Source organism: Kogia breviceps, chromosome 17, assembly GCF_026419965.1.
Source record: "Kogia breviceps isolate mKogBre1 chromosome 17, mKogBre1 haplotype 1, whole genome shotgun sequence".
Taxonomy (NCBI): Eukaryota; Metazoa; Chordata; class Mammalia; order Artiodactyla; family Physeteridae; genus Kogia; species Kogia breviceps.
In genome coordinates, this window is record NC_081326.1 from 57,626,438 (window position 1) to 57,648,994 (window position 22,557).

General features: G+C 37.4%; 1 protein-coding gene across 1 annotated transcript; it reads left to right on the plus strand.

Moving 5' to 3' along the window:
* Positions 1 to 800: 800 nt before the first annotated feature.
* On the plus strand, positions 801 to 22,311 carry MED30 (mediator complex subunit 30). The gene is made up of 4 exons (XM_059042843.2): positions 801 to 1,141; positions 7,914 to 8,072; positions 10,001 to 10,105; positions 20,506 to 22,311. The coding sequence occupies exons 1-4, from the start codon at positions 965 to 967 to the stop codon at positions 20,599 to 20,601; spliced, it is 537 nt and encodes a 178-aa protein (XP_058898826.1). The 5' UTR covers positions 801 to 964; the 3' UTR covers positions 20,602 to 22,311.
* Positions 22,312 to 22,557: the final 246 nt, after the last annotated feature.

The following is a 22,557-nucleotide window of genomic DNA, read 5'->3' on the forward strand; positions in this document are numbered from 1 at the left end:
CCTTTGGAAATGGACACGAAGAGGTAGGAGAGAGAATGGCTTTATTCTAATTTTTCTTACCTTTATAATGTCATAACATATATTTATCGAGCACCTTCTATGTGCCAATCACTAAGCATTGAGAATACAGTAAGCGAATAAAACATAGTCTCTGTTTTTACAAAGTTTGCATTCTAGTGTGTGTGAATAAGGCGAGGAGAAGTCAGAATGTAAACAAACTGAAAATTATATACGACATAGTGCCAAAGTCAGGGGAAGGGGGTGGGGGGATAGTGTATGTGAGACAGAAGTGTTAATTTTAAACTTCCGGTGATCGGGAAAGCTTCCCGAATAAACCGACTTTTCAGCAGGGACCAACAACAAATGGGGAGTTGATGTCAGATCACAGTGAAGCACGAAGATCAAAAACTCAAATCGCAGGTTATCAGTTGCAAGCTGTATGCGACTAAAAATGTCAAACTAGCCCCTCTGGGCCTGCTTTCTAGTTGTGAAAGGACAATACCACTACAAACTTCGTATGCTTGTTATTTAAAAAAAAATCATCAGCAAGCAAATTAAGACAAAGTAAGCGTTCTATCAAGAATCCTAACCATTGGCTGAGACTGGGAAACGAAGTAGTGGGAAAGCCCACCGGCCTTCCACTACGCGCACTGCCCCCTTTGGCTAGAGTACAGCCGGTGATTGGCCAATCAACCCGCCCGTCCCGCCCCGCCCGGGCTTCCAGTCCAATCCCGGCCGACCTTGCGCTAACACCGGTTCCCAGGGACCCCGCCGAGGGCGCGGTCCCCGTGACGTTTAATGACGTGTTACGTCACGGTGGCGGAAGTCACGGCAGCTGTGTTGAAATCTGACCGCCCAAGTCTCGGAAGCTTCTGCTCACGCCGAGGCCAGCGACCGCCCAGCGTCGGGCGGACACCCTGACGCCTACTCTGCAGCCCTGCTCACCTGACGCCGCTGCCACGCCATGTCCACCCCTCCGTTGGCTGCGTCGGGGATGGCGCCCGGGCCCTTCGCCGGGCCCCAGGCCCAGCAGGCGGCCCGGGAGGTCAACACCGCATCGCTCTGCCGGATCGGGCAGGAGACGGTCCAGGACATCGTGTACCGCACCATGGAGATCTTCCAGCTCCTGAGGAACATGCAGGTGGGAAGGAAGGAGGGCTCCAGTCATGGCCATGCGTGGAGAAAGCGGGATGTTTCTGCGAGGGAAGGGGCTGCTGGTTTAATTGTTACGTGGGGCCCCTGGGCATCGACGCGGCTGTCGTGGCCAAACCTCGAGTATGTCGTCGCCCCCATTTACATTCAGAAGCGTTCCCCAATAATGTGTCTGTCCCCAAGATGTGGAGGTGATGTTTTCCAGGCCGGATTTCTGGAAGATTGAAGCCACATTTTCTAGATTCGACCGGGTTCTCAGGTTTCTAGGCGAACTCTTCTATCTTTCAAGGTAGAGGTGAGTCTCACTCCGCCATGCTCTTGGGATTATTTTAATCTCATATTTTCCCACAGAATACTTTTTGAGAGTCAAAGGTGTTGAATTTAGATTCTGCTAAGCATTTTGTTAAACAGCTTTATTTTGGTATAATTGACGTACAGTACAAGGCATTTAAAGTTTTGACACATGTGGACTTGTGAAACCATCCATCACCCCACAAAGTTTCCTCGTGCCCCTTTTAAATGTTTACTTCTGGCCTTCCATCCACAGCCAATCTCTGCTTTGCTTTCTGGCACCGTAAATTAGTTTGCATTTTGTAGAGTTTCATATAACATGCACTATGATTTTTGGTGCGCGCGGGCGGTTTGGCTCCTTTCACTCAGCATATATCAGTAGTTCCTTCCTCTTCATTGCTGAAGTGTTCTACCGTATGAATATAACACAATTAGCGTATCTGTTCATCAATTGATGGACATTTGGGTTGTATCCACTTTGCAGCTCTTATAAATAATACTGCTATGAGTGTTCACCTGCAAATGTTTGTGTGAACATGTGTTTCATTTCAATTAAGTAGATAGATGCCTGGGAGTGGAATTGCTGGGTTATAAGGGAAATGTCTGTTTAACATTTTAAGAAACTTTTCCAAAGTGGCCGCACCATTTCATTTTCATCAGCAGTGCTTGAGCCTTCTAGTTACTCCTCATTCTTGCCAGCACTTGTTATTGTTATGTCTTGTCTTTTTTTTTCTGTATTGTATGTCTTTTTGTTTTGTCTCCCAGTCTGTGGCTTTTCATTCTCTTCATATTGCCTTTTGAAGAACAGATATTTTAAATTTTGATGGAATCCAATTTATTGATTTGTTCTTTTACAGATTTTGCTTTTGGTTCCATATCTAAGAAATCTTTGTCTAACCCAAGGTGGCAAAGATTTCCTATGTTTTCTTCTGGAAGTTTTACAGTTCTAGGTTTTACATTGAGGCCTATGATCCACATGGAGTTAATTTTTTTATATAATGATAGATATGGATCTGAGTGTTTTGTGGGTTTTTTTGCATTTGGATATCCAATTATTCCAGCACCATTTTGCTAACCCATTTTTAATGCTTATCTTTACTACTATGTGATGTGGATATCATTCTTGTTTTATGGATGAGGATTCTATGATTCTGAGAGGTAAAGTGACTTGTCCAAATCTAGTCCGTATAGGGTAAATTTGAAACCAGGCCCTCAGACTCTTAGAACTTTAGAACTCTTATTTCAATTGGTGCACTAAAGAATGTTTTATTGCCTTTTTTTTTAGTGGTTGAGTTTTTTTTTTTCCTCTTGATTCTAGAAGTAATACAGTTGTATGGAAATATTTTAAGACCATGTCAATAAAGCCAGTGTGAAATAAAATACAAAGGGAATCCAAGAGAAGATATGAAATCTTTGGCAATTGTTTTAAAAATTAATAGATTAATATATAAGATGATTAAAGTATGGGTTAAATGATCTCAGAATTTAGCAAATATTTCTTTATTTTCAACCTGCTGTATTGGACTAGTAGAGCTAATAGCTAACATTTATCAAGTACTTTCCTTGGTCAGGTATACTGTTGTAAGAACAGTTCTAAGAAGTATTTTTATCCCTATTTTACAGTTAAGGAAATTGAGGCTTAAAGACTTTACCCAACATCACATGACTGGTAGCTCGTCCTACTAACCTCTTTATAATACTAACTTGCTGTCAAACAGTTTGTACTATTAACAGAGATATAATACACATCTATAACTGACACTGAAAGAACTGAACTCTTTCAAAAAAGTATTATTAATAACTAGGTTACATGTGGACATATATTCAAAACCAATTTGTAAGGGACTACAGTAGTTATTTCTTTGTGCTTCTTATATTGTGAATTCTGTGATTTAAGTCCTCTAAGACCCTGTGGGCCATATCATGACTGGCTGGAAATGAAGCGACAATGTGCTCCTTCATTTATAAAAAGCTGAGAGAAGTGGTACAAACAAGACTACATATAAGCTATTTATTAATGCATTCTTTTAAGTATTCAAATTTTTAAAATTATCTTCTATATTATTAATCTAGAAGGATGAAGTGCCATAAATATCAACTGCTGAGGTTATTTCTGAGCATTTGTTTTAGAAAAATGGTTCTTTATTAGTTGTCCTTTAGCCTCTTGAAAATCTAATGATAACTATGGACTCTCTTCTGAGAAAAATGCACATGTAAACATTTTGAATAAAATTTCAGGGGGTTAACAGATGTCTCCCTAAAGATCGCCAGATCCCAGATTAAGATTCCCTGCATAGGAAAGTATTGCTTTGGTTCTATTTGTTATGCTTTAAATCTTAAAAATTGTTTTGAATATATAATACATTCAGAATTCAGAAATAAAAAAGGACATTAGAGTGAATATTCCCCCTCCCATCACTATCTGCTAGCTAACTTCTCTCCACAGGTGATGATGATTATTGATTTTTATTACTAGCCTAGTATATCCTTCCAGATAGTCTGTGCATATTTAAGCAAATGTACGTGTATATTCTTTCATTTCCTCCCTTTTTGCACAGATAATACTGGTATATTATACACATTTTGCACCTTGCTTTTTTCATTTGGTACATTTTGGAGTTTATTCATATCTATACAGAAAATACTTCCTTTTCCTTTTAAGGTGTATAGTATAGTAATCCAGCGCATGGACATACTGTGCTTTATTTAGCCAGTCCTCTAGTGAAGGGCATTTAGATTGCTTTTAATCTCTCACTGTTATACTGTAGTGAATACCTTCCTACATAAATGCTCAAGTATACCTGCCGGGTAGTTCTTAGAAGTGGCTTTGTGCTTCTGTAATTAGATAAATTATGATGAATTGCACTCCATGGAAGTTGTACCAGCTTACGCTACCATTTCCTGACCAACAATCAGGCTGAGACTAACACAGCAAATTATATTTCTGGATCTTTGATCATTTGATAGGTGAAAATCTACTTTACATTTCTCCTAGTCTTAATGAGTTCCAGCATCTCTTCATATTTTTATGAATCATTTCTGTTTCCTTTTCTGTTAACTGCTTGTTCGTATTATTTGCCCATTTTCCCATCTTTTTTTTTTTTTTTGGTCTTTTTTACCCTCTCCCCCAACTTATAAGATTTGGCTATTTACATATTAGAAAAACTTGCTCTGTATGATATAACTTGCAAGTATTTTTTCCCCCAGTCTGTTTTTTACCTTTTGCCATACATATATTTTTTTAAGGTAGCTGAATTTATCAGTCTTTTTAGGTTCAATGTTTAAGTTAGGGAGTCCTTCCCCACTCCAAAATCAGGAAAAATTCAGTTTTGTTTCCATTTTTATACTTAAAACTTTGATCCGTATGGAATTTATCCTAGTATGAAGTGTAAGGCACGGCCCCTAGCTTCACTTTTTCCAAAAGGTTGATTGAATAATTCGTTTTCCTCCTCCATTGATTTCAGATGCTACTACATATAAACAAATCAATTTATGGATGCTCTATTCCACTTAGCTGCTTTCTTTTATGTAGTAATGGCAAACTTTCTTGTATTTATTGAGGCTCTATAAAGTATTTACACTTCAAAATTGCCCTGGCTATTCTTGCTTATCTTTCCACATGTACTTTAGAATCACCTTAATAGTTCTGAGAAAATCCTGTTAGTGCTTTTATTCGGTTGATTTAACCTAGAGAGACTTTATATTGGTATGATGTTGAGGCTTATTAACCAGGAACACAAAATACCCTCTTTTTGTGTCTCTATGAAGTATTTTAAGTTTTCATATTTATCTTGACATTTTTTAAGTCAAATATTTTATCTGGATATTTTATCTTTATTGTTGCTGTTGTAAATGGGGTCTTTTTCCTTTCTCATTTTCTTTTGTTTTTATATATGAAAGCAGAGCTATGGTTTTCTGTGTATTAGTTTTGTACCCATCTCTCTCTTGACTTCCTTTATTGATAGTAGCACTTTATATCATTTGTAAATAGTGACGATTATGCCACAGCTTTTTAATATTTCAGCTTTTTTTTCTTCTCTGACTGCATTGGCCAGTACCTCCAGAACAGTGTTCACCGGTAGTATTAGTGGTCTTAGTAGACATCCCTGATTTAGTGCAGATGCTTGTAATATTTCCACATTAATCATGGTGCTGACTTTTTAACTGAGATAAATGCATTTTATTGTGTTGGGGAATTTTTATTAAGAGTTTTATATTTGTTTTAAGAATGGATGTTCAATTTAGTTAAATGCCTTTTTAGTGTCTAGCGGTATGATCACATATTTATTTACAGATATTCAGTATTCATTAGTGAAATGGTTACTGATGTGCTTGTTAGCTAAACATCTACATTATATAGTATATCCATCCCAAGAGCTCCTAGGCACAATTATAACTTATACTCTGTGGTATAGGAAACTTATCTCTCTCATGTTCACTGCTCTACCTCAGCTTCTAGAACACTGCCTGACACATGAAAAGTACAGTAAATATTTTGAATGAATTGCTCCCTTCTTTGAGAAGCTGATGCTCTATGTGAAAACTAATACCCAAACTTGCTAAGAGGGTGAATTTGAGGGGGGGTGGATTTTGTTTTCCTTTATGAAAGGATTTATCAAGAGTTCTTTTGCATAACACAGAATTCTTAGTGAATTTTAAGTGTCGATTTATGGAAAAAATAATTCATGAAAGTAAAATAATCCAGACTGTACTTCAAAACTTTCTCTGTGTGTGCACTCTACTAAATACAGGGATATAAATGTCAGTTGCTTCTAGTCTTTATTAAGTACAAAATATGGGCAAAGTACTCAAAGTAGTCAGTACCATAATAAAGGTAGAGCCTGCTTCTGCATGCCAGATGTAATCATTATCCTTATTATTATCACCCAAACAAGAAAGCAGTGACCCTTTGAAACTTTTCTCTTATTTGTTAATGTCTGTGAAAGTTCATAAATCGAAACGTCATGAGAAATTCTACATTGTATTGGGGGGTGAACTCTTATAACGCTTTTCTCCTTTAAACTGTTTTGACTAATTCAGTCCTTGGTACCTTTATCACATTTCTTTGAGATATAATCCTCAGGATGTTTTAATTCTTGAGGATTTCCAAAAATCCTAATAAAACTCATTTCAAAGAATTTCAGAAGATCCATCTCCTTAACTTATAAACATAACATTACAGGAAATTTGGAAATGAGAGAAAAGAAGAAAATGAATTATTAAGCCTATCTTCCTATTACATCTTTTATCAACTATTACACCTTTTAACAACTACGTATAGGCCTTTACAGTCTTTTTTTTTTTTTTTTAGTGTTTATGGTTTTACCTACTTGTAACAATAATGTGTCTTGTTTTCTTTCGTCTCTGAACACTCTATCAGGCTTTTTTTTTTGCATTCCTACCTTATCTGTTTAGAAAAGAAAAAAAGGATGAACTGAGGTTTAGAAAGACTGGACTGATCTTCTAGCTCTTAGACAGTAGTTTGGGTCTTGGTTTTAAGTCACTTTATTCCCCAGGGTAAGTGTATGTATGAGTGCTTATAATGAAATTACCTCGTATACTAGAACACATGGTACAAATTTTGTTAATTCTAATTTCAGGATGATTTCACAGATCAAATTGTGGGAATAACATACTGTAAAGATGTACAGAGAAAGGAAGATTTTGTTTGTGAGTTTCAGCACTGCACAAAAGGTGCATTTAGTTCTAAATAGGTAGTAGTTTTTCCACTTATCTGTGATTTTTGTCATTTCAGTATATATTTTTGGCTTCTTTTGATAAAATTCCTGAATTAAAAATATATAAGCATCCAACAGAGTTATGATCATAGCAGTTACTTGTAATAATTTATTAATGATGTTCAAGTACAGATTGATTTACACCTATCTCCTGCTGATTTCCTTTTAAAGTGAAACTTTTCGGTGACAGCTTTATGTTTTAATGCATGCCTTGAGTATCTTAATTATCTTATATCGTATTTAAGGTATTTTGAGATTATTTTTGCAACAGTGGCAGCATACTCTTCTTTTTCTGCTGCTGAAAACTCCTATTTTAATTTTTTCCTTTTCTTCCTTTTCTTTAAATTGTATTTTGTTTTTAACTTCCTGGTTGAGTTCAGAAGCTTGCTGCCTTTATATAATAGTAAGTGATATTAAAATTGTGTATTCTTTTTAAAGTTATAATACAAAGCTATGATATAAATATAATCAAAAGTTAGAGGTGGAAAGCATTTCAACTGATCAGAGAGGCTTATCACAAAGTCTTTTCTAGAGCTGCTTTACAGTATGCCAAGGAGCTAATTAATAAATGAACATGTATTACTCTTAAATTCTTAAAATTGCACTTGATTAACTGTGAGGAACTGCCTGCTTGCTTTTATGCATTGCTTAAAGATTGTTTCTTTTTGCTAGCTTTACTTAAAGCAAATCTTGATTTTCATTACCTTATATTTTTGGTTTTTTGTTGAGAAGCTGCCAAACGGTGTCACTTACCATACTGGAACATATCAAGACCGGTTAGCAAAGCTACAGGATCATCTTCGCCAACTCTCTATTCTCTTCAGGAAGCTGAGATTGGTCTATGATAAATGCAATGAAAACTGCGGAGGGATGGATCCCATTCCAGTAGAGGCAAGTTTTAGTGGTAGAGGGAGGATGAGTCTAAGATAGTCTCAGAACATTTGTAATTTTTTCCTTTCTCTCTTCTGTTTTCAACCATATTTCCAGATTATGAAACATACTGGTTTTGCTTTTGACTAGAGAAGATGAAATTGTGAGATATATATATGCATAGAATTATTACTGTCTTTTCATGTTAATAATTTCTAGTAGACTTTAACATCCAGGCTGATAGTAAATTTTTGTTGTTGGGAGGAGACAGTTGTCTGTGGCAATTTTTATTATTGCTTCCAGTGTCTCATTTTAATTCAGTCAGTGCATGATGTTTTAGTAGGCATATTAATAGTATTGTAAAATCCTTTTAAAGTGGTTTTCATGTAAGTTCTTTACGGATAAAAGGTTATAACTATTTTTATCATTATTAATTTAAATTATCTTAGTGGAATCACTCTAGTTTTTAAATATTTTTAAAATTTAATCTCGGATCATAGATATATTTTAGTTAATTAGGTATATGATATTTTTATAGGTGCCCTTTTCCTGTTGACAAGTTATATCTCTGCCACCAAAGGTAGCTGGGAAAGTTTGGATGTTCTCTCATTACATATAAGGAACAGTTTCCCGTGATCAGTGCTTTCTTGTTTTGAGTGGTCAGCATGTAAAGAGTGAACAGAGAAAGAGTAAACTGCAATACAGCCTGAAAAGAAGGGGTCAGAGATGTGGAAGATGGGAAATGTGGTTGACATTGACAGATGCTGCACAGAAGTCAAGGAAAATAAAGAATGAAAACTGTCCACCAGATTAATTGTTGGTATATTTGAGCAGAGCTTCTGTGAAAAGGTAGCAACAAGAAGTCAGATCACAGTGAGCTGAAGATTAAACAGGAAATAAGGAACTGAAGACAGAAAGTGGATATCCATCTTTCAGGAATGTTAGATTAAAAGCAAGAGAAGAAAGCAGTAGGTGGAAGGAGGGATAGAATTGAGGGCTAGGGATTTTTTCCTCCAAATGGGAGAACATGTTTAGATAAAAAAGGAAGAAAATGGTAGGGTGAGGTTTGGGGAAATAAATAATGAAGACAGGAGGGCAGAGGAATCAGGGCACAGGAATGGAGACTAAGTGTTTTCAAGAGGAAGGACCGCTCTGCTTGCATTAGGAGAGAGGAAAGGAAGAAAGTAGCTGTGAATGTGGGCAAGTTTATATTTGTCCCAAGAATTCATAGAAGTTTGGGCAGATTGACTTCTGACTGTACCAGTTATTTACCTCTGTCCTGTTCCTGCATTGGTAATATAAGATGGAAGGACTAGATAATTCCTGAAGTCTCTGTCGCATCTACAAGAGGCTTCATCAAATAAACTTCATCACAAATCATATGTATTTAATTATAATCCTGCTAGAAGTTTCATTGCTATATAAATTTTCTTCTCTTACAAAAAAAAGTCTCCCAACTAAAAGACATCTAGAAATCTGCACAGATACTCTACAGCAAGTAAATGACATTTATATAATACACATCCATGAAGTTCCTTTCTTTTTAGCATAGATGAAGGAAAGCCTGTTCCATCTCAACGAACTATAAATTTCGTAAGGGTAGGACTTATATCTTATTTGTCATTATTTTTGCAGTGTCTCTTCACCCACTATCTGCCAATTAAATATTTGCTGATTGAGTAGGATATTACTTAATTACATGTGACAACTAATTTTGCTAAAAGGACTATTTTGCAAAAGAAACCTGAAAAGCTAATGTATAGAGTGCATTGAAATGATAGACTTCTAAGGCTTTTATTTTAGGCCATCATTTGAATTAAAATATATTTTTGTACTATTAAGAGAAAAATATAAAAAGTGATCTTAATCGGATGCATTATCTATACCAATATAATTGGAAATTGTGTGTCATATGTTTGACTTTTTTAACTTTTGTCTGTCACTCCCAGCAACTTATTCCATACGTGGAAGAAGATGGCTCAAAGAATGATGACCGGGCCGGCCCACCTCGTTTTGCTAGTGAAGAGAGGCGAGAAATTGCTGAAGTCAATAAAGTGAGTTGCTAGTCTGTATGTTTTATATTTCTGAATTACTGATACAAATTACAAGGGAGTCTGTGTAACTCAAGAACATAATTTGAATTATAGAATTACCTGAAGTTGTTTCTGTGACAAATTTAACCTACTTAGAGTACGACCCAGAACTAAAAAGTAAGCAGAATTGCCATCTGAATAGTCAGAAGAGACATCACAGAATTCAGGCAATAAAGCTCTTAGAAAAGCCTCATAGCCACTCAGTCACAACCCATTTACTTTTTTCTTTTCTAGGCAGAATTGTAGCTCTCTAGCTTAGAGCATATTTGGAGCAGCAAATGATAAAAATTTACAAGTAGGAGAGGTGAATGTCTCAACAGCTGAATAAGAAATTGAGTTATCAAAGCACTACCCCATCCCACCCTCCACTCCCCAAAAGTTCCTAACTTGAATATATTGCTGAGTACTTGTAGAAGTTCAGAAGATAATGTTCAGATAGTTCTCTAGAAACATAGGGAAATAAGGAATGTTGTCAGTTCATTCTGTGGTGGAAACATGGTTACCAAAACCTAACAAATAGCACAGTAAATAAAACTACCAATCTCGCTCCTTCACTTACAAATACACGCTCCCACCTCCTGCCCCACTCCTGAAATTCTTAATGCTAGTTAATAGAATTTATCAGGGTATTAATTAATCCACCACAGCCACAGAGGGTTTTCCGAGGTAGAGGATGACTCAGTTTACATGTATAATATGTAATATCAATAGATTAAATTGAAAAAAAAATTTTATTTTTCTCAGATCTAAAAGACATTTGATAGACCTCAAATGTTGCTGATTCAAAGAATGCTTAAAACTATTAACAAGATAGTCTTTTTTTAAAAAAAAACTTTTTAGGGCTTCCCTGGTGGCGCAGTGGTTGAGAATCCGCCTGCCGATGCAGGGGACACGGGTTCGTGCCCCGGTCCGGGAAGATCCCACATGCCGCAGAGCAACTGGGCCCCTGTGAGCCATGGCCACTGGGCCTGTGCATCCGGAGCCTGTGCCCCGCAACGGGAGAGGCCACAACAGTGAGAGGCTCGCGTACCACCAAAAAAAAAACAAAAAACAAAAAACAAAAAACAAAAAAAAACAAACAAAAAAAAATTTTTATTTCAGATAGCCAACATTTTTCATTGAGATGAAATATAGGCATAAAATAGGATGCCTTACATCACTGTGTTTAATACTATTTTAGAAGATATAGCCAGTGAAACAGAAATAAACTTTAGGAAACAGGGGTTATAATATTATGTACAAATCTGTTAAGTTCCTTAAGCTTGTACATAACATTTTAACTCAAGCTTAAGCTCAAAGAAGCTCATTGATTAATGAGTCAGTAAGTGTTTGAAAGAAGAGCTTAATACAAGATTGATACCATTTTTCTATAATGCCATAAAGAAATTAGAATATGAGATCCTATTCACAATTGCAACAACAAATATTAAGTAGTTAGGAATTATTTCCATGATATATGTAACTAAACTTATTAAGATACATAAAAGAAGTTTTGAATAGTTGAAAGAACACATTAAGTGCTTATATGGGCAATAACTGTTCTAAACAGTAACAGTCCAAATCCAAATATGAATTCTCTTGAAACTGCACAAAACTAGTAAGATTTTAGTGCAATACCAATCAAAAAACAAATCCAGGGGCTTCCCTGGTGGCGCACTGGTTGAGAGTCCGCCTGCCGATGCAGGGGACACGGGTTCGTGCCCCGGTCCGGGAAGATCCCACATGCCGCGGAGCAGCTGGGCCCGTGAGCCATGGCCGCTGAGCCTGCGCGTCCGGAGCCTGTGCTCCGCAGCGGGAGAGGCCACAGCAGTGAGAGGCCCACGTACAGCAAAAAAAAAAAAAAAAAAAAAAAAAAAAAAAAAAAAAAAAAAAAAAAAACAAATCCAAATAAAATCCAAATTGGAATTTTTTTCTTGAGAGCATACTAAAATACATATATAAAACAATTCCTATAAGTGTAATAAAATAAAGAACTCTTTGCTTCAAAAACTAAAACGTGATATCAAGTATATTGTAAAAACAATAATTAAGTGTGAAATACCGGCACAAGAATAGATTAGTAAAATAATAGCCAGAAAAAGTCTTCCTATTATATATGAGAATTTAATATTGACATAAGAGAGATTGTGTGGAAAATCAGTCTTTAAAAAGAGACACTTTTGGGGAAAATTAAGCTAGCTTTTACATTACACCATGTGTCAAAATGAATTTCAGAGTTGAAAATAAGACTTGCAAAACAAAATATTGGAAAATTAAAAGAAAAATGTATATCAAAACTCAGGAAAAAAGAAAAAGATGGATAGATTTTTCTAAAATAACATTTAAAACAATTTTTAAGAGGTGAAATATAAATTAAGAAGAATAGTTCCAGCAAATTTGACAGTAATAAGCATAAACAATTTACAGTAGGAAATTACGAGGGGATAAGGAGGGGATTGAGAACTTTTAATTTAGATCTTGAAGAATAAGTGGTGTTTGGTAGTACAGAGATATAAGACATTCATTTATTAAGTGTTACATGTTTCTGTTGATAATCTATGTATTAATTCACAATGGATATGTTCTATTTTTCTCTATAGTAAGGATATTATTTATAAAATGAAGTGAAATGTATATATAAATAAAACACAATTGTGATGGTAACTTTGATTTCAGAGTACCACATGTGACATGCATATAGTTTGTTCTCTACCATAGAAGATATTATGATATTTCCCCGGGGGGGTCAGGGGGAGGGGGGGGGAAGCTTGTGTAACTTCAGAAAGATGTAATTTTTCTAAAGGTAAGTTTCATTTCACTTTCCATTTCCCTAAGTTCCTCTTTTTCTCCTAATATGATGGTTTAGTCATAACCTATTCTTGATTTTTTTTAAAGACCTATCATATAATCAGACTATAGTAATACTTTGACAGGGTGTAATCAAAAAACTCTTACTAGCTATTGACGTAGAATTTTGTGAATTTTAAGTAAAGGATGTAATTGATACCAAGACTGTGATGTATAAAAGTATTTCTTTCTCCACATGAGGATGTAGCTCTCTCTACAGTCTCTCTGTCCTGGACCCACCTACATACTTTCCCTCCCCCAGTCCTTTCAATGCAATTGTCATAATTGGGGTTCAGTAAATATTCTGTGTTCATATTATTATGGCACATAAATACTGCTTATTGCTAAGCCACACAGTAAACTAGAATTACATTTCTTTGAATAATTATTTTGTTTTCCTAAAGTTAATAATTCTGTAATTTTGAAAAATTTTGGTTAGTTCTTTATGCATCTGTGGCCGCACCTCAGTACTGTCTTCCAACTTTCCAGAATCAAATTATAAGACGACTTACAGGTTTCCCCCCCAACCCCCTGAGTCCTCTCCTCCTCAGGTCTGGGTTGAATGCTCCCTAGGCCTGCTGTTCATCCATTGCCCTGGGGCTTTCCTTCACCTCTTCTGTTGGTTTCACTATTTCTTCAATCTCCTATCTTTCTCTTTCTTGGTTTATTTCTCCCTTGGCAAGGTCCATACGTCAGTGGCTTCTTTAGGAGGAATGCAGGGACTTAAGTTTTTAGCCTTCACGTATCTGTGCAGTTGATCGTTTGGCTAGATATAAAACTCTATGTTGTAAATTAAGTTCCCTCAGAAATTAGAAGGTATTCTTCCATAATCGTCTCATACAGGGTTTGGCAAACTTCAAAGGACCAGATAGTAAATATTTTAGGCTTTGTGAGACATGTGGTCCTTGTTCATTTCTTTTTTAAATTATTTTATTTATTTAATTTTTGGCTGTGTTAGGTTTTCATTGCTGGGCACAGGCTTTCTCTAGTTGTGGCGAGCGGAGGCTACTCTTCCTTGCGGTGCATGGGCTTCTCATTGCGGTGGCTTCTCTTGTTGTGGAGCGTGGGCTCTAGGCGCATGGGCTCAGTAGTTGTGGCTCGCGGGCTCTAGAGCGCAGGCTCAGCAGTTGTGGTGCACAGGCTTAGCTGCTCTGCGGCACATGGGATCTTCCCGGACCAGGGCTCGAACCCGTGTCCCCTGCGTTGGCAGGCGGATTCTTAACCACCAGGGAAGCCCATGGTCCTTGTTCTGATGTAAAAACCATCCTTAGCTCATGGGCCTTACAAAAACAGGTCACGTGCCATAGTTTGCCAACCCGTTATGCTTGGTTGTCTTTGCAGATAGAGGCTCTAAAAGATCTGGTGAGCATCTGATGCTTAAACATGAGCCCTTTTTTTTTTTTTTTTTCAGTATGCAGGCCTCTCACTGTTGTGGCCTCTCCCGTTGCGGAGCACAGGCTCCGGACGCACAGGCCCAGCGGCCATGGCTCACGGGCTTAGTTGCTCCGCGGCATGTGGGATCTTCCCGGACCAGGGCACGAACCCGTGTCTCCTGCATCGGCAGGTGGACTCTCAACCACTGCGCCACCAGGGAAGCCCGAGCCCTTTATATTTGGGAGGGAAGCACTAGAAAGCCTATCATAGGCTTTGTGAGTTGGCTTCATCATAGCGAGATTTGGAAGCAAGTTGGCTCTTCTCTTTGGGGGGACCCCCAACTATCATTTACTGAGGCTTTTTTTCTTTAGGGCTGTTCCGTTTCTTCAGAGAAGAATCTTCCAGTGCCCTACATAGAGTAGAGTCTCACGTCTTCTTGCTGTCTGCTGTGCTGGTGGCACTGAATCCCCAGCTGTTCTGGTTCAATTCCATAGGAAACAAACCGCTCGTTCGCTGAACGTGGGACAGGACACGGGAGAGGGTACTCAGTCCCCTGTTGGTGAGGGGTGGCAGTGAGCACCCGGGGCTCTCGCTAGTCCCTGTAGCTGTTTCCCTCCAGTTTCTGTCCCCTGGGCTCACGTGCTGACTTGGCGATGGCACCCGTCTCCAGTTCTCCGTGGAGCATCAGCCCGTTCTCATTGGCACCCTTCCTGCATCCATCTGGGTTGTACAGTAGTTTCCTCCCACGTCATGTATTGCTCCCCTTCTACTTTTCATTCTTAAAATGTGCCACCTGACATCTACTGTTGTCTCCTTTCTGATCATTTTCTCCACATGGATTTATAGCTTTTTCATTCCTCTCCTGCCATTTTATTAGTGTTTGAGAAAAAAGAAAAGATAAACACATGTGTTTAGTCCGCAGTGTTTATCTGCAACAGGCTTATTTCAATGCACAAAGTAGTATCTGAACGTTCATCTGTTTATGGAATAAAAGCCCATATTTTAAATTGTGTTCCCATTTATACTTCAGGCATTTGAGAACTCGTTTTGATTTTGAATAAACCATTTGAATCTGTTGAATTTGCTGTTGTACATGCTTCTAACTTTGGGATAAAACTTGTTTTAGTTAACATAGTATTGAACAGAAGATTATTACAAAGAGGAAAGAATCATTACATGTTTTAAACAGATTTAAAGCTTAGCCCTGTATTTCCATGGGAATATTTTTTTAAGAGAATTTAGAGAGAAAATATCTTCTCTTGAATGGCAGAGGAAGTATTCATTTGATTGGCCTCATGGCTCTCTCTTACTTCCTGGTAATTGTTACTATAATTTGAGACAGTACTGGAGAATTAAGCAGTAAACAGAAACCAAAACCAAAAAAAAAAAAGAGGGAGAGGACTAAGATTTGGTTAACTCAAATTGAAATTCCCCTAAAAAACGCAGAAGAGAATAAAGTTAACAGCTGAAAACCAAAGTGGATTTTTTGACCCAAAGAGATTTTTGACTCATTCCTTAAATAAAACATCATAAATGTGAATTGAATATAATACATATTCTGACTGTTAGTTGAGTTTATCTTATGTATAATTAGTGGTACTAAGGTGTTTTATTTTTTCTTTTCCCCCACTTCTTCCAACTTTGTACCTCCCTTCTAGAATATAAAATTAAAATATAATAGAAAAATTTTAAAACACTGAGTAAACTCATGATCAATTGATATATATTTTTCTGCCTTAATGGCACACATACCTGAGTGTTTCTGTGAAATTTATTTTAAATAGCCACCTTCAGATGGTAAAATGTTGGCCTAATTACATAATCACACAGATGCTATTAAAAGTAGTTTAAATTAATTGAGTTAAGACCCCTGAACAACACAGGTTTGAACTGTGCAGATCCACTCACATGCAGATTTTTTTCAATAAAATATTCCAGTACTACACAACATGCAGTTGACTGAATCTGCGGAAGCAGAGCCATGGATACAGAGGGCAGACTGTGGGACTTGAGCATCCTCAGATTTCAGTACCGCGGCAGGTCCTGGAACCAGTCCCCCACATTGTTTAAGGGTCAGCTGAATATCACTGTGTACTTGAAATTGTACAGAACATATTGATGGTCAGTCTGGTTTCTAACAACATATATGTCACTGATGTCTACCATAGTGGCATGAAACTTTGGGGCATGAAATTTGTAATCAGTATTTGATATAAATCATCAGACGAAGAATGGCATAATTTTAATAGTCAAATTTTTGGCTTTTTAAAATACTTCATTTTATTTTCATATGTCCTTGAATCCATAAGCCTTAATACCCAAGTAAAGGATGAACACTTGTTTTGAGACTATATTTTAAGGATATCAGAATGAGTTCTATTTTACTTAAAAGTATTCTGTTAATGGTAAAATGAAACTGAAAGAGATATATGGGTAGTTTTTACAGAGTTGACCTATAATTGAGTTCAAGCAGTTAGAAGTTAAAGCATTTTTGACCAATTGTCACAGCCTTTGTATGAATAGTAAATTACATGGTATGACTTAGCATAAATATATTTTTTTAAGTATCTACTCTACTTACACATTCACCTGTTAATGTAACAAAGGCACAGATGATTGATTTTGATAACAGCAGCTGTCAACCTCTGTTAAAATCAATCAGTGGCAAGATTGTATATATTAAATCCTGTATCATGTCATGAAACTTTATTTACAGTTTAATCACTAATAAGCATAACTGTCAGCTTTGCTGTTGGTATTTTCATGATGTGTTTTGGCTCTAGGTATTTTACTTGTATGCTAATTCTTTTAATTTAAAACTTTGTGGCCTCTTTGAGACAAACTGTCCAAATGCCTTATGACATATCATACTTAAAAAAAGTTTTACTATTCCCTAGAGTTGAATATTACCTTGAAAATATCCCACATTTTTTAGTTCTCTTACTTTATTTAAGAGTTAATGATGCTAAATTTTTTAAATGAGTATATATATATATATATATATATTTCCAAATGAGTATTCTTTTTTTTTTTTTTTTTTTTTTTTTTTGCGGTACGCGGGCCTCTCACCGCTGTGGCCTCTCCCGCTGCGGAGCACAGGCTCCAGACGCGCAGGCTCAGCGGCCACGGCTCACAGGCCCAGCCGCTCCGCGGCATGTGGGATCTTCCCGGACCAGGGCACGAACCCACGTCCCCTGCATCGGCAAGCGAACTCTCAACAACTGCGCCACCAGGGAAGCCCCAAATGAGTATTCTTGAAAGTAGCATTTATCCAATGATGTAACCATTGTGGGAGCCATCTGTAACCTCTGTTTTGATATTGATTTGAAAGTCTGTTTTTAACCACTCAAGAATATAATTTTATTACTTCTAGTTACTCTTTAATTTTTAGTGAAAATGTGATCACTAAGCTTCATTCACCAGACTTGGCCTTTGAATGGTCTTCAACTGTTTCAAAAACTTCAATACCTCCTCTTTCTCCTTTTCCATGGATACAGATTTGTCACTATTGAAGTTATTTAGGAGAACCCATCACACACATTTGCCCAGTTAATGTTTTTCATTGCAGTTTAAATCATATTTCTTCTTCTTCAAGAATTTAAATGGACCCCCATTATCTACTAACAAGACCAAATTTATCCTTCCTTCCACTCTTTGCTCACCACCAACTTTTCTAGACCCCAAACAAAAATATTTTCCTTGTTTGCTGACCCTACCAGTTGGGGTTCCACAGCACCTGATATTTTTCCCCTGCCTTAACCAGGTTATGGTCTAGTCGTTTGGGCAGTATCTTCTTCCTACTTCATGCTGAGTTTCTTCAAGGCAATGTGGACCATTTCTTACAGATTTTTCTTCCCTTGCAGTGCCTAACCCAGAGCCAGGCACATAATATACCCTCAGTAAATATTTATGGAACAAAATGTGTTACAGGCTAAGAATTCCATGTCAAAGAGAAGTTCTGAAATTTTTTTAAAGTGATGATATTCAAGATATGTCAGAAGTTACTAATTCAAATAATTTTTTAAAAATCAACTCATATTCTTTCTCTTCCTTTTATTCTTATTCAGTTGCTCTCCTCTACTTTCCTCCTGAAAAATGAGAACTGAGCCAGGGAATCATGGTAGCTGAAGTCTCTCACAGCTTAGGGGAATGATGGCTTGGTGGAAAAGGGCAGCTGACTGAATCATTTTGAAGCCTTGAATTAGTTCCCTGAACTAAGCTTACTGGTTTTCATTACATGTGTCTGTGTAACTGATTTTCATCTTATGTGTGGGTATAAACAAATTAGAACTGGCAAGGGCCTAATAGATTATATAATCCAATTTCTTGCAGAAGGAAACTGAGGATAAGGAATTTGTCTAAGATCAAATAGCAAGTTAGAGGCAAAGTCAGAACGGGGACTGAGGTTTTCGACCTCCCAATATACACCTTTATTCGTATATTCCTGTTTTTCTGCCACCCTTGATTGCTGGCAGAAGTTTCTTGGTCTCCAGGATGACAAAGACTTAATAGGCAGCTACCACATACTTATGACAACAGAACTTAGAAGATCGGGCGTGTGAAACTGAACAAGGAGACTGAGTACCTAAAGTACTAATAGTATCTTTTTCCCCAGAACTATGTTAAAGTGAGCTTTATGGTACTAAATACTGTATGCTTACCCTGTGTACTCTACGGTCATATGTTTTAATCTGACTGAGTTGTGTTAATTCTCCTTTCAAATATGAATTAAATTTAATTACTATTGAAGTCTCTTTAAATTGCTTTTCTGTTTTCCAATAAGAATTTCTTCTTCCCTTTTAGCTTCTTACCTCCTGTTACCTCTCTAACTCTAGATAGAATATACGCAATTTATTTAATCTTAGTTTGCTCTTTAATGAAATAAAAATTAAGATTTTTAGGTCTCTTTATAATGAACATGTACTACTTGATCTGGAGGTATTTTAATATAGTATCTTTAAAATTATCTAACTAAATATATTACTTCCAAATGTAATGTTTCCAAGAGGTTACTTAATAGCAATGATTATTAAAATAACTAGTAAGTACTTTGAAATTCTCTATGTTTATCTTGTTTTATCCACACAGACATTTACTACATAGGATTTGGAGAAAGGATGCTTAAAAAAAGTTTACAAACTGTGGTCTAGTAGAAACCCAGACCTAGAGATACAGACACCAGCCATGTGCATTCAGGGCATCCAGCAAATCTCAGTTACAAAGAAGATTATATCAGGGCTGTGCCATCTTTACGCGGGCCTCTCACTGCTGTGGCCTCTCCCGCTGCGGGGCACAGGCTCAGCGGCCACGGCTCACGGGCCCAGCCGCTCCGCGGCACGTGGGATCTTCCCGGACCGGGGCACGAACCCGCGCTCCCTGCACTGGCAGGTGGGCTCCCAACCACTGCGCCCCCAACCACTGCGCCACCAGGGAAGCCCAGGGCTGTGCCATCTTGTCTTCAGTTTTCAGCATTAGATCGCACTTCATGCTGAGAGCAAACAGTGACTTCTGCCACGTGTTTGAAAGACCGGTTGCATCAGGCATTGCATTTTTATTATACTTTATATTCTATATTGACGGTTTATGTTCTGTGCCTACCAGTAACATTCGTTGAATGCTTACTGGTATGCCAGGCCCAGTTCTGACACTTGACATGAATCAAATCTTTTGATCCTCATAAAAACTCTTATGAGGTAGGTTCAGTTATTACCCCCATTTTTCTGTTGTGGAAACTGAGGGACAGAGAGCTGAAGTAATTTGGCCAACATCATATATTTAGTTAGTGAAGGAGCTGAGTATAAACCCAGGGAGTCTGGCTCTAGAGATTGTGTTCTTAACCACTATGCTATGCTGCCTCTTGGAAAACCTATTTACTTAGGTTTTATAACAAGTAAATATTTAGCTTATTTTCTTTGGTGGTAGAAGTGGAGGAGCAAAGGGAGGTGGGGGATGGAGCTGTAGGCCTCTGAGGGCTGAATTAGAACTCATCGTGCCTTGCAGTGAATGTTTGAGGCCAGAAAAGGATTGAGACCTTCTGCCTAAAGGAAATTAGCTTAATTTCTGTCTGGATCATTAGAGTTCTAACTTGTGACATTTTAGTCTTCTACCTTCATGGTATATATTTCATGAAACATTTCTGATAAATTCTTTTGTTTATACAGAAACTCAAACAGAAGAATCAACAGCTGAAACAAATTATGGATCAATTACGAAATCTCATCTGGGATATAAATGCCATGTTAGCAATGAGGAACTAAACTGATATTTAAATTTCCAGCATTACACATGTTATACAGTATTTTTTCCCTTTAAAGAAGATTATTTATCTGCTTTTATTCTAGTCACTAGAATGAAAGTTTCTATTTTTTACACTGTGGTTTTACATGAAAGCATTCATTGGTGGTTTTTCTTTAAGCTTTTGATTCTATGAAAGATTATGGTAGTAATAAACTTTGATGGGGTTTGTTTTGGTTAATCTTCATGAATTGAATAATTGTTTTTTTAAAAGCAAAGTAATTAAGTTTTGTAAATAAATTTCTAAATTTGATTAATGGTTGTTTTGTTCATTTCATTACCCTTTTAGGAGGAAATGAAAGGTCTAAACATTTTTGCAGATGAAAATACCAAGTTCAGTCCATCTGTGGTACAAATTAAACATATAAGTTACCATTTCAGCTCAACTTTAAAATTTAGTTTGAGTCTCAAGGAAGTTAGAATGTGAAAACAGTTAACTTCTCTATTGTAAGCAGATGAAAATTGAAATTGTTTTTATTGTGGTTCTTCAAGTGTTTGGCCTTAAATGGAATGATCTGTCCCTAAAAGGAGAGAAAAATGTGTTGAAATCCCAACTGTGTGCTTATTTGCTACCTGCTTTAGGCCAAGAAGCAACCCCCTATCTGATTTTTCAGATATATCCTAAAGTAATCTTAAGCATGTTTTAGAAACAGTGCTTTTTTTTTTTTGCGGTACGCGGCGGGCCTCTCACTGTTGTGGCTTCTCCCGTTGTGGAGCATAGGCTCTGGACACGCAGGCTCAACGGCCATGGCTCTCGGGCCCAGACGCTCCGCGGTATGTGGGATCCTCCCGGACCGGGGCACGAACCCATGTCCCCTGCATCTGCAGGCGGGCTCTCAACCACTGCGCCACCAGGGAAGCCCTAAACAGTGAAATTTTAAGAGTTTAAATAAGATAGCTCTATATGACAAATGCTTCTGTAGACTGGTAGTTGGTCTACAGTAGTAAGTCCTTTACAGGTCTGCCTACAGGAGCCGGTTTCTCAGATTATAAATAATGTATCCTCAAATAAGAGAGTTGGAGCCTTCTCAGGAAAGATTTCTCCCAGGCTGATCCAGAAGCCCCTACCTACTGGCCTTGGTTCTGACTCAATAAATACTGCTATTTGACTTTGTAGTATATGGATTCTCTGGAGGGTACCAGCTTCCTCTGGGGAGGGGACCTGGGTGGTTGACGATGAAAGTAAAGATGCTTACTATTCATTGTATACCTGTGGAATTTTCCAGCATGTGCAAATACTGCCTATTCATTTTAAGTTATACAGATTCCCACCTCTAACAAGTGGCAGAAGCGTGACAAGACAAGCCAAACCACGAGGACATCTTTAGACTCTCTCACTGTACATTCATCAGAGCAAGTTCCCCCGAGCAAGCCCAGTGTTAGTCAAATGGGGAAATGACCCCACGGTGGGAAGCACAGCAGTTGTAAGGCAGAAGGTAATGGTATATGAAGCTATGACAAGAAGAATTAGGACCAATAATTCAATCTACCCCAGAAATCTGTAGTATCTATTTTATTTAGCCTATCACCAGTTGGACATGGAGGGTTTTTTTGTTTTTGTTTTTGTTTTTTTTTACAGGTTTTCACTGTATGTTCTTTGCATGGTAGACTGCTGGGAATTTAGTGTTTTGGTACTGACAACTTGTAAAGCAGTTATAAAAAATGTTTTAACCAAATGGAGTTTTTTGGTTTTGTTTTGTTTTAATCACACTCAACTCCTTAGATCATTCAAGGTGTCACAAACTCAACTCTTGAAAGGAATGTGGAAATTGTATCTTTGGAGGCTTGGTTCTATAGAGAATCTCAATATGGAGCAATAATCAATGCAGCTATAGAGCAGTAGCCCCAAATTCTGGGAACCTCAAATACCGTGTGTTCTTGAAGTCCTCAAAACTGATGGCTGGTTTATCCAGTCGCTC

Bases quoted from the DNA above. Each gene is read 5' to 3' on its own strand.
- MED30 (XM_059042843.2), top strand. From the start codon at position 965: ATGTCCACCCCTCCGTTGGCTGCGTCGGGGATGGCGCCCGGGCCCTTC. The intron at 8,073-10,000 runs GCAAGTTTTAGT...TGTCACTCCCAG, and splicing joins TGGATCCCATTCCAGTAGAG to CAACTTATTCCATACGTGGA. The intron at 10,106-20,505 runs GTGAGTTGCTAG...TTGTTTATACAG, and splicing joins AAATTGCTGAAGTCAATAAA to AAACTCAAACAGAAGAATCA.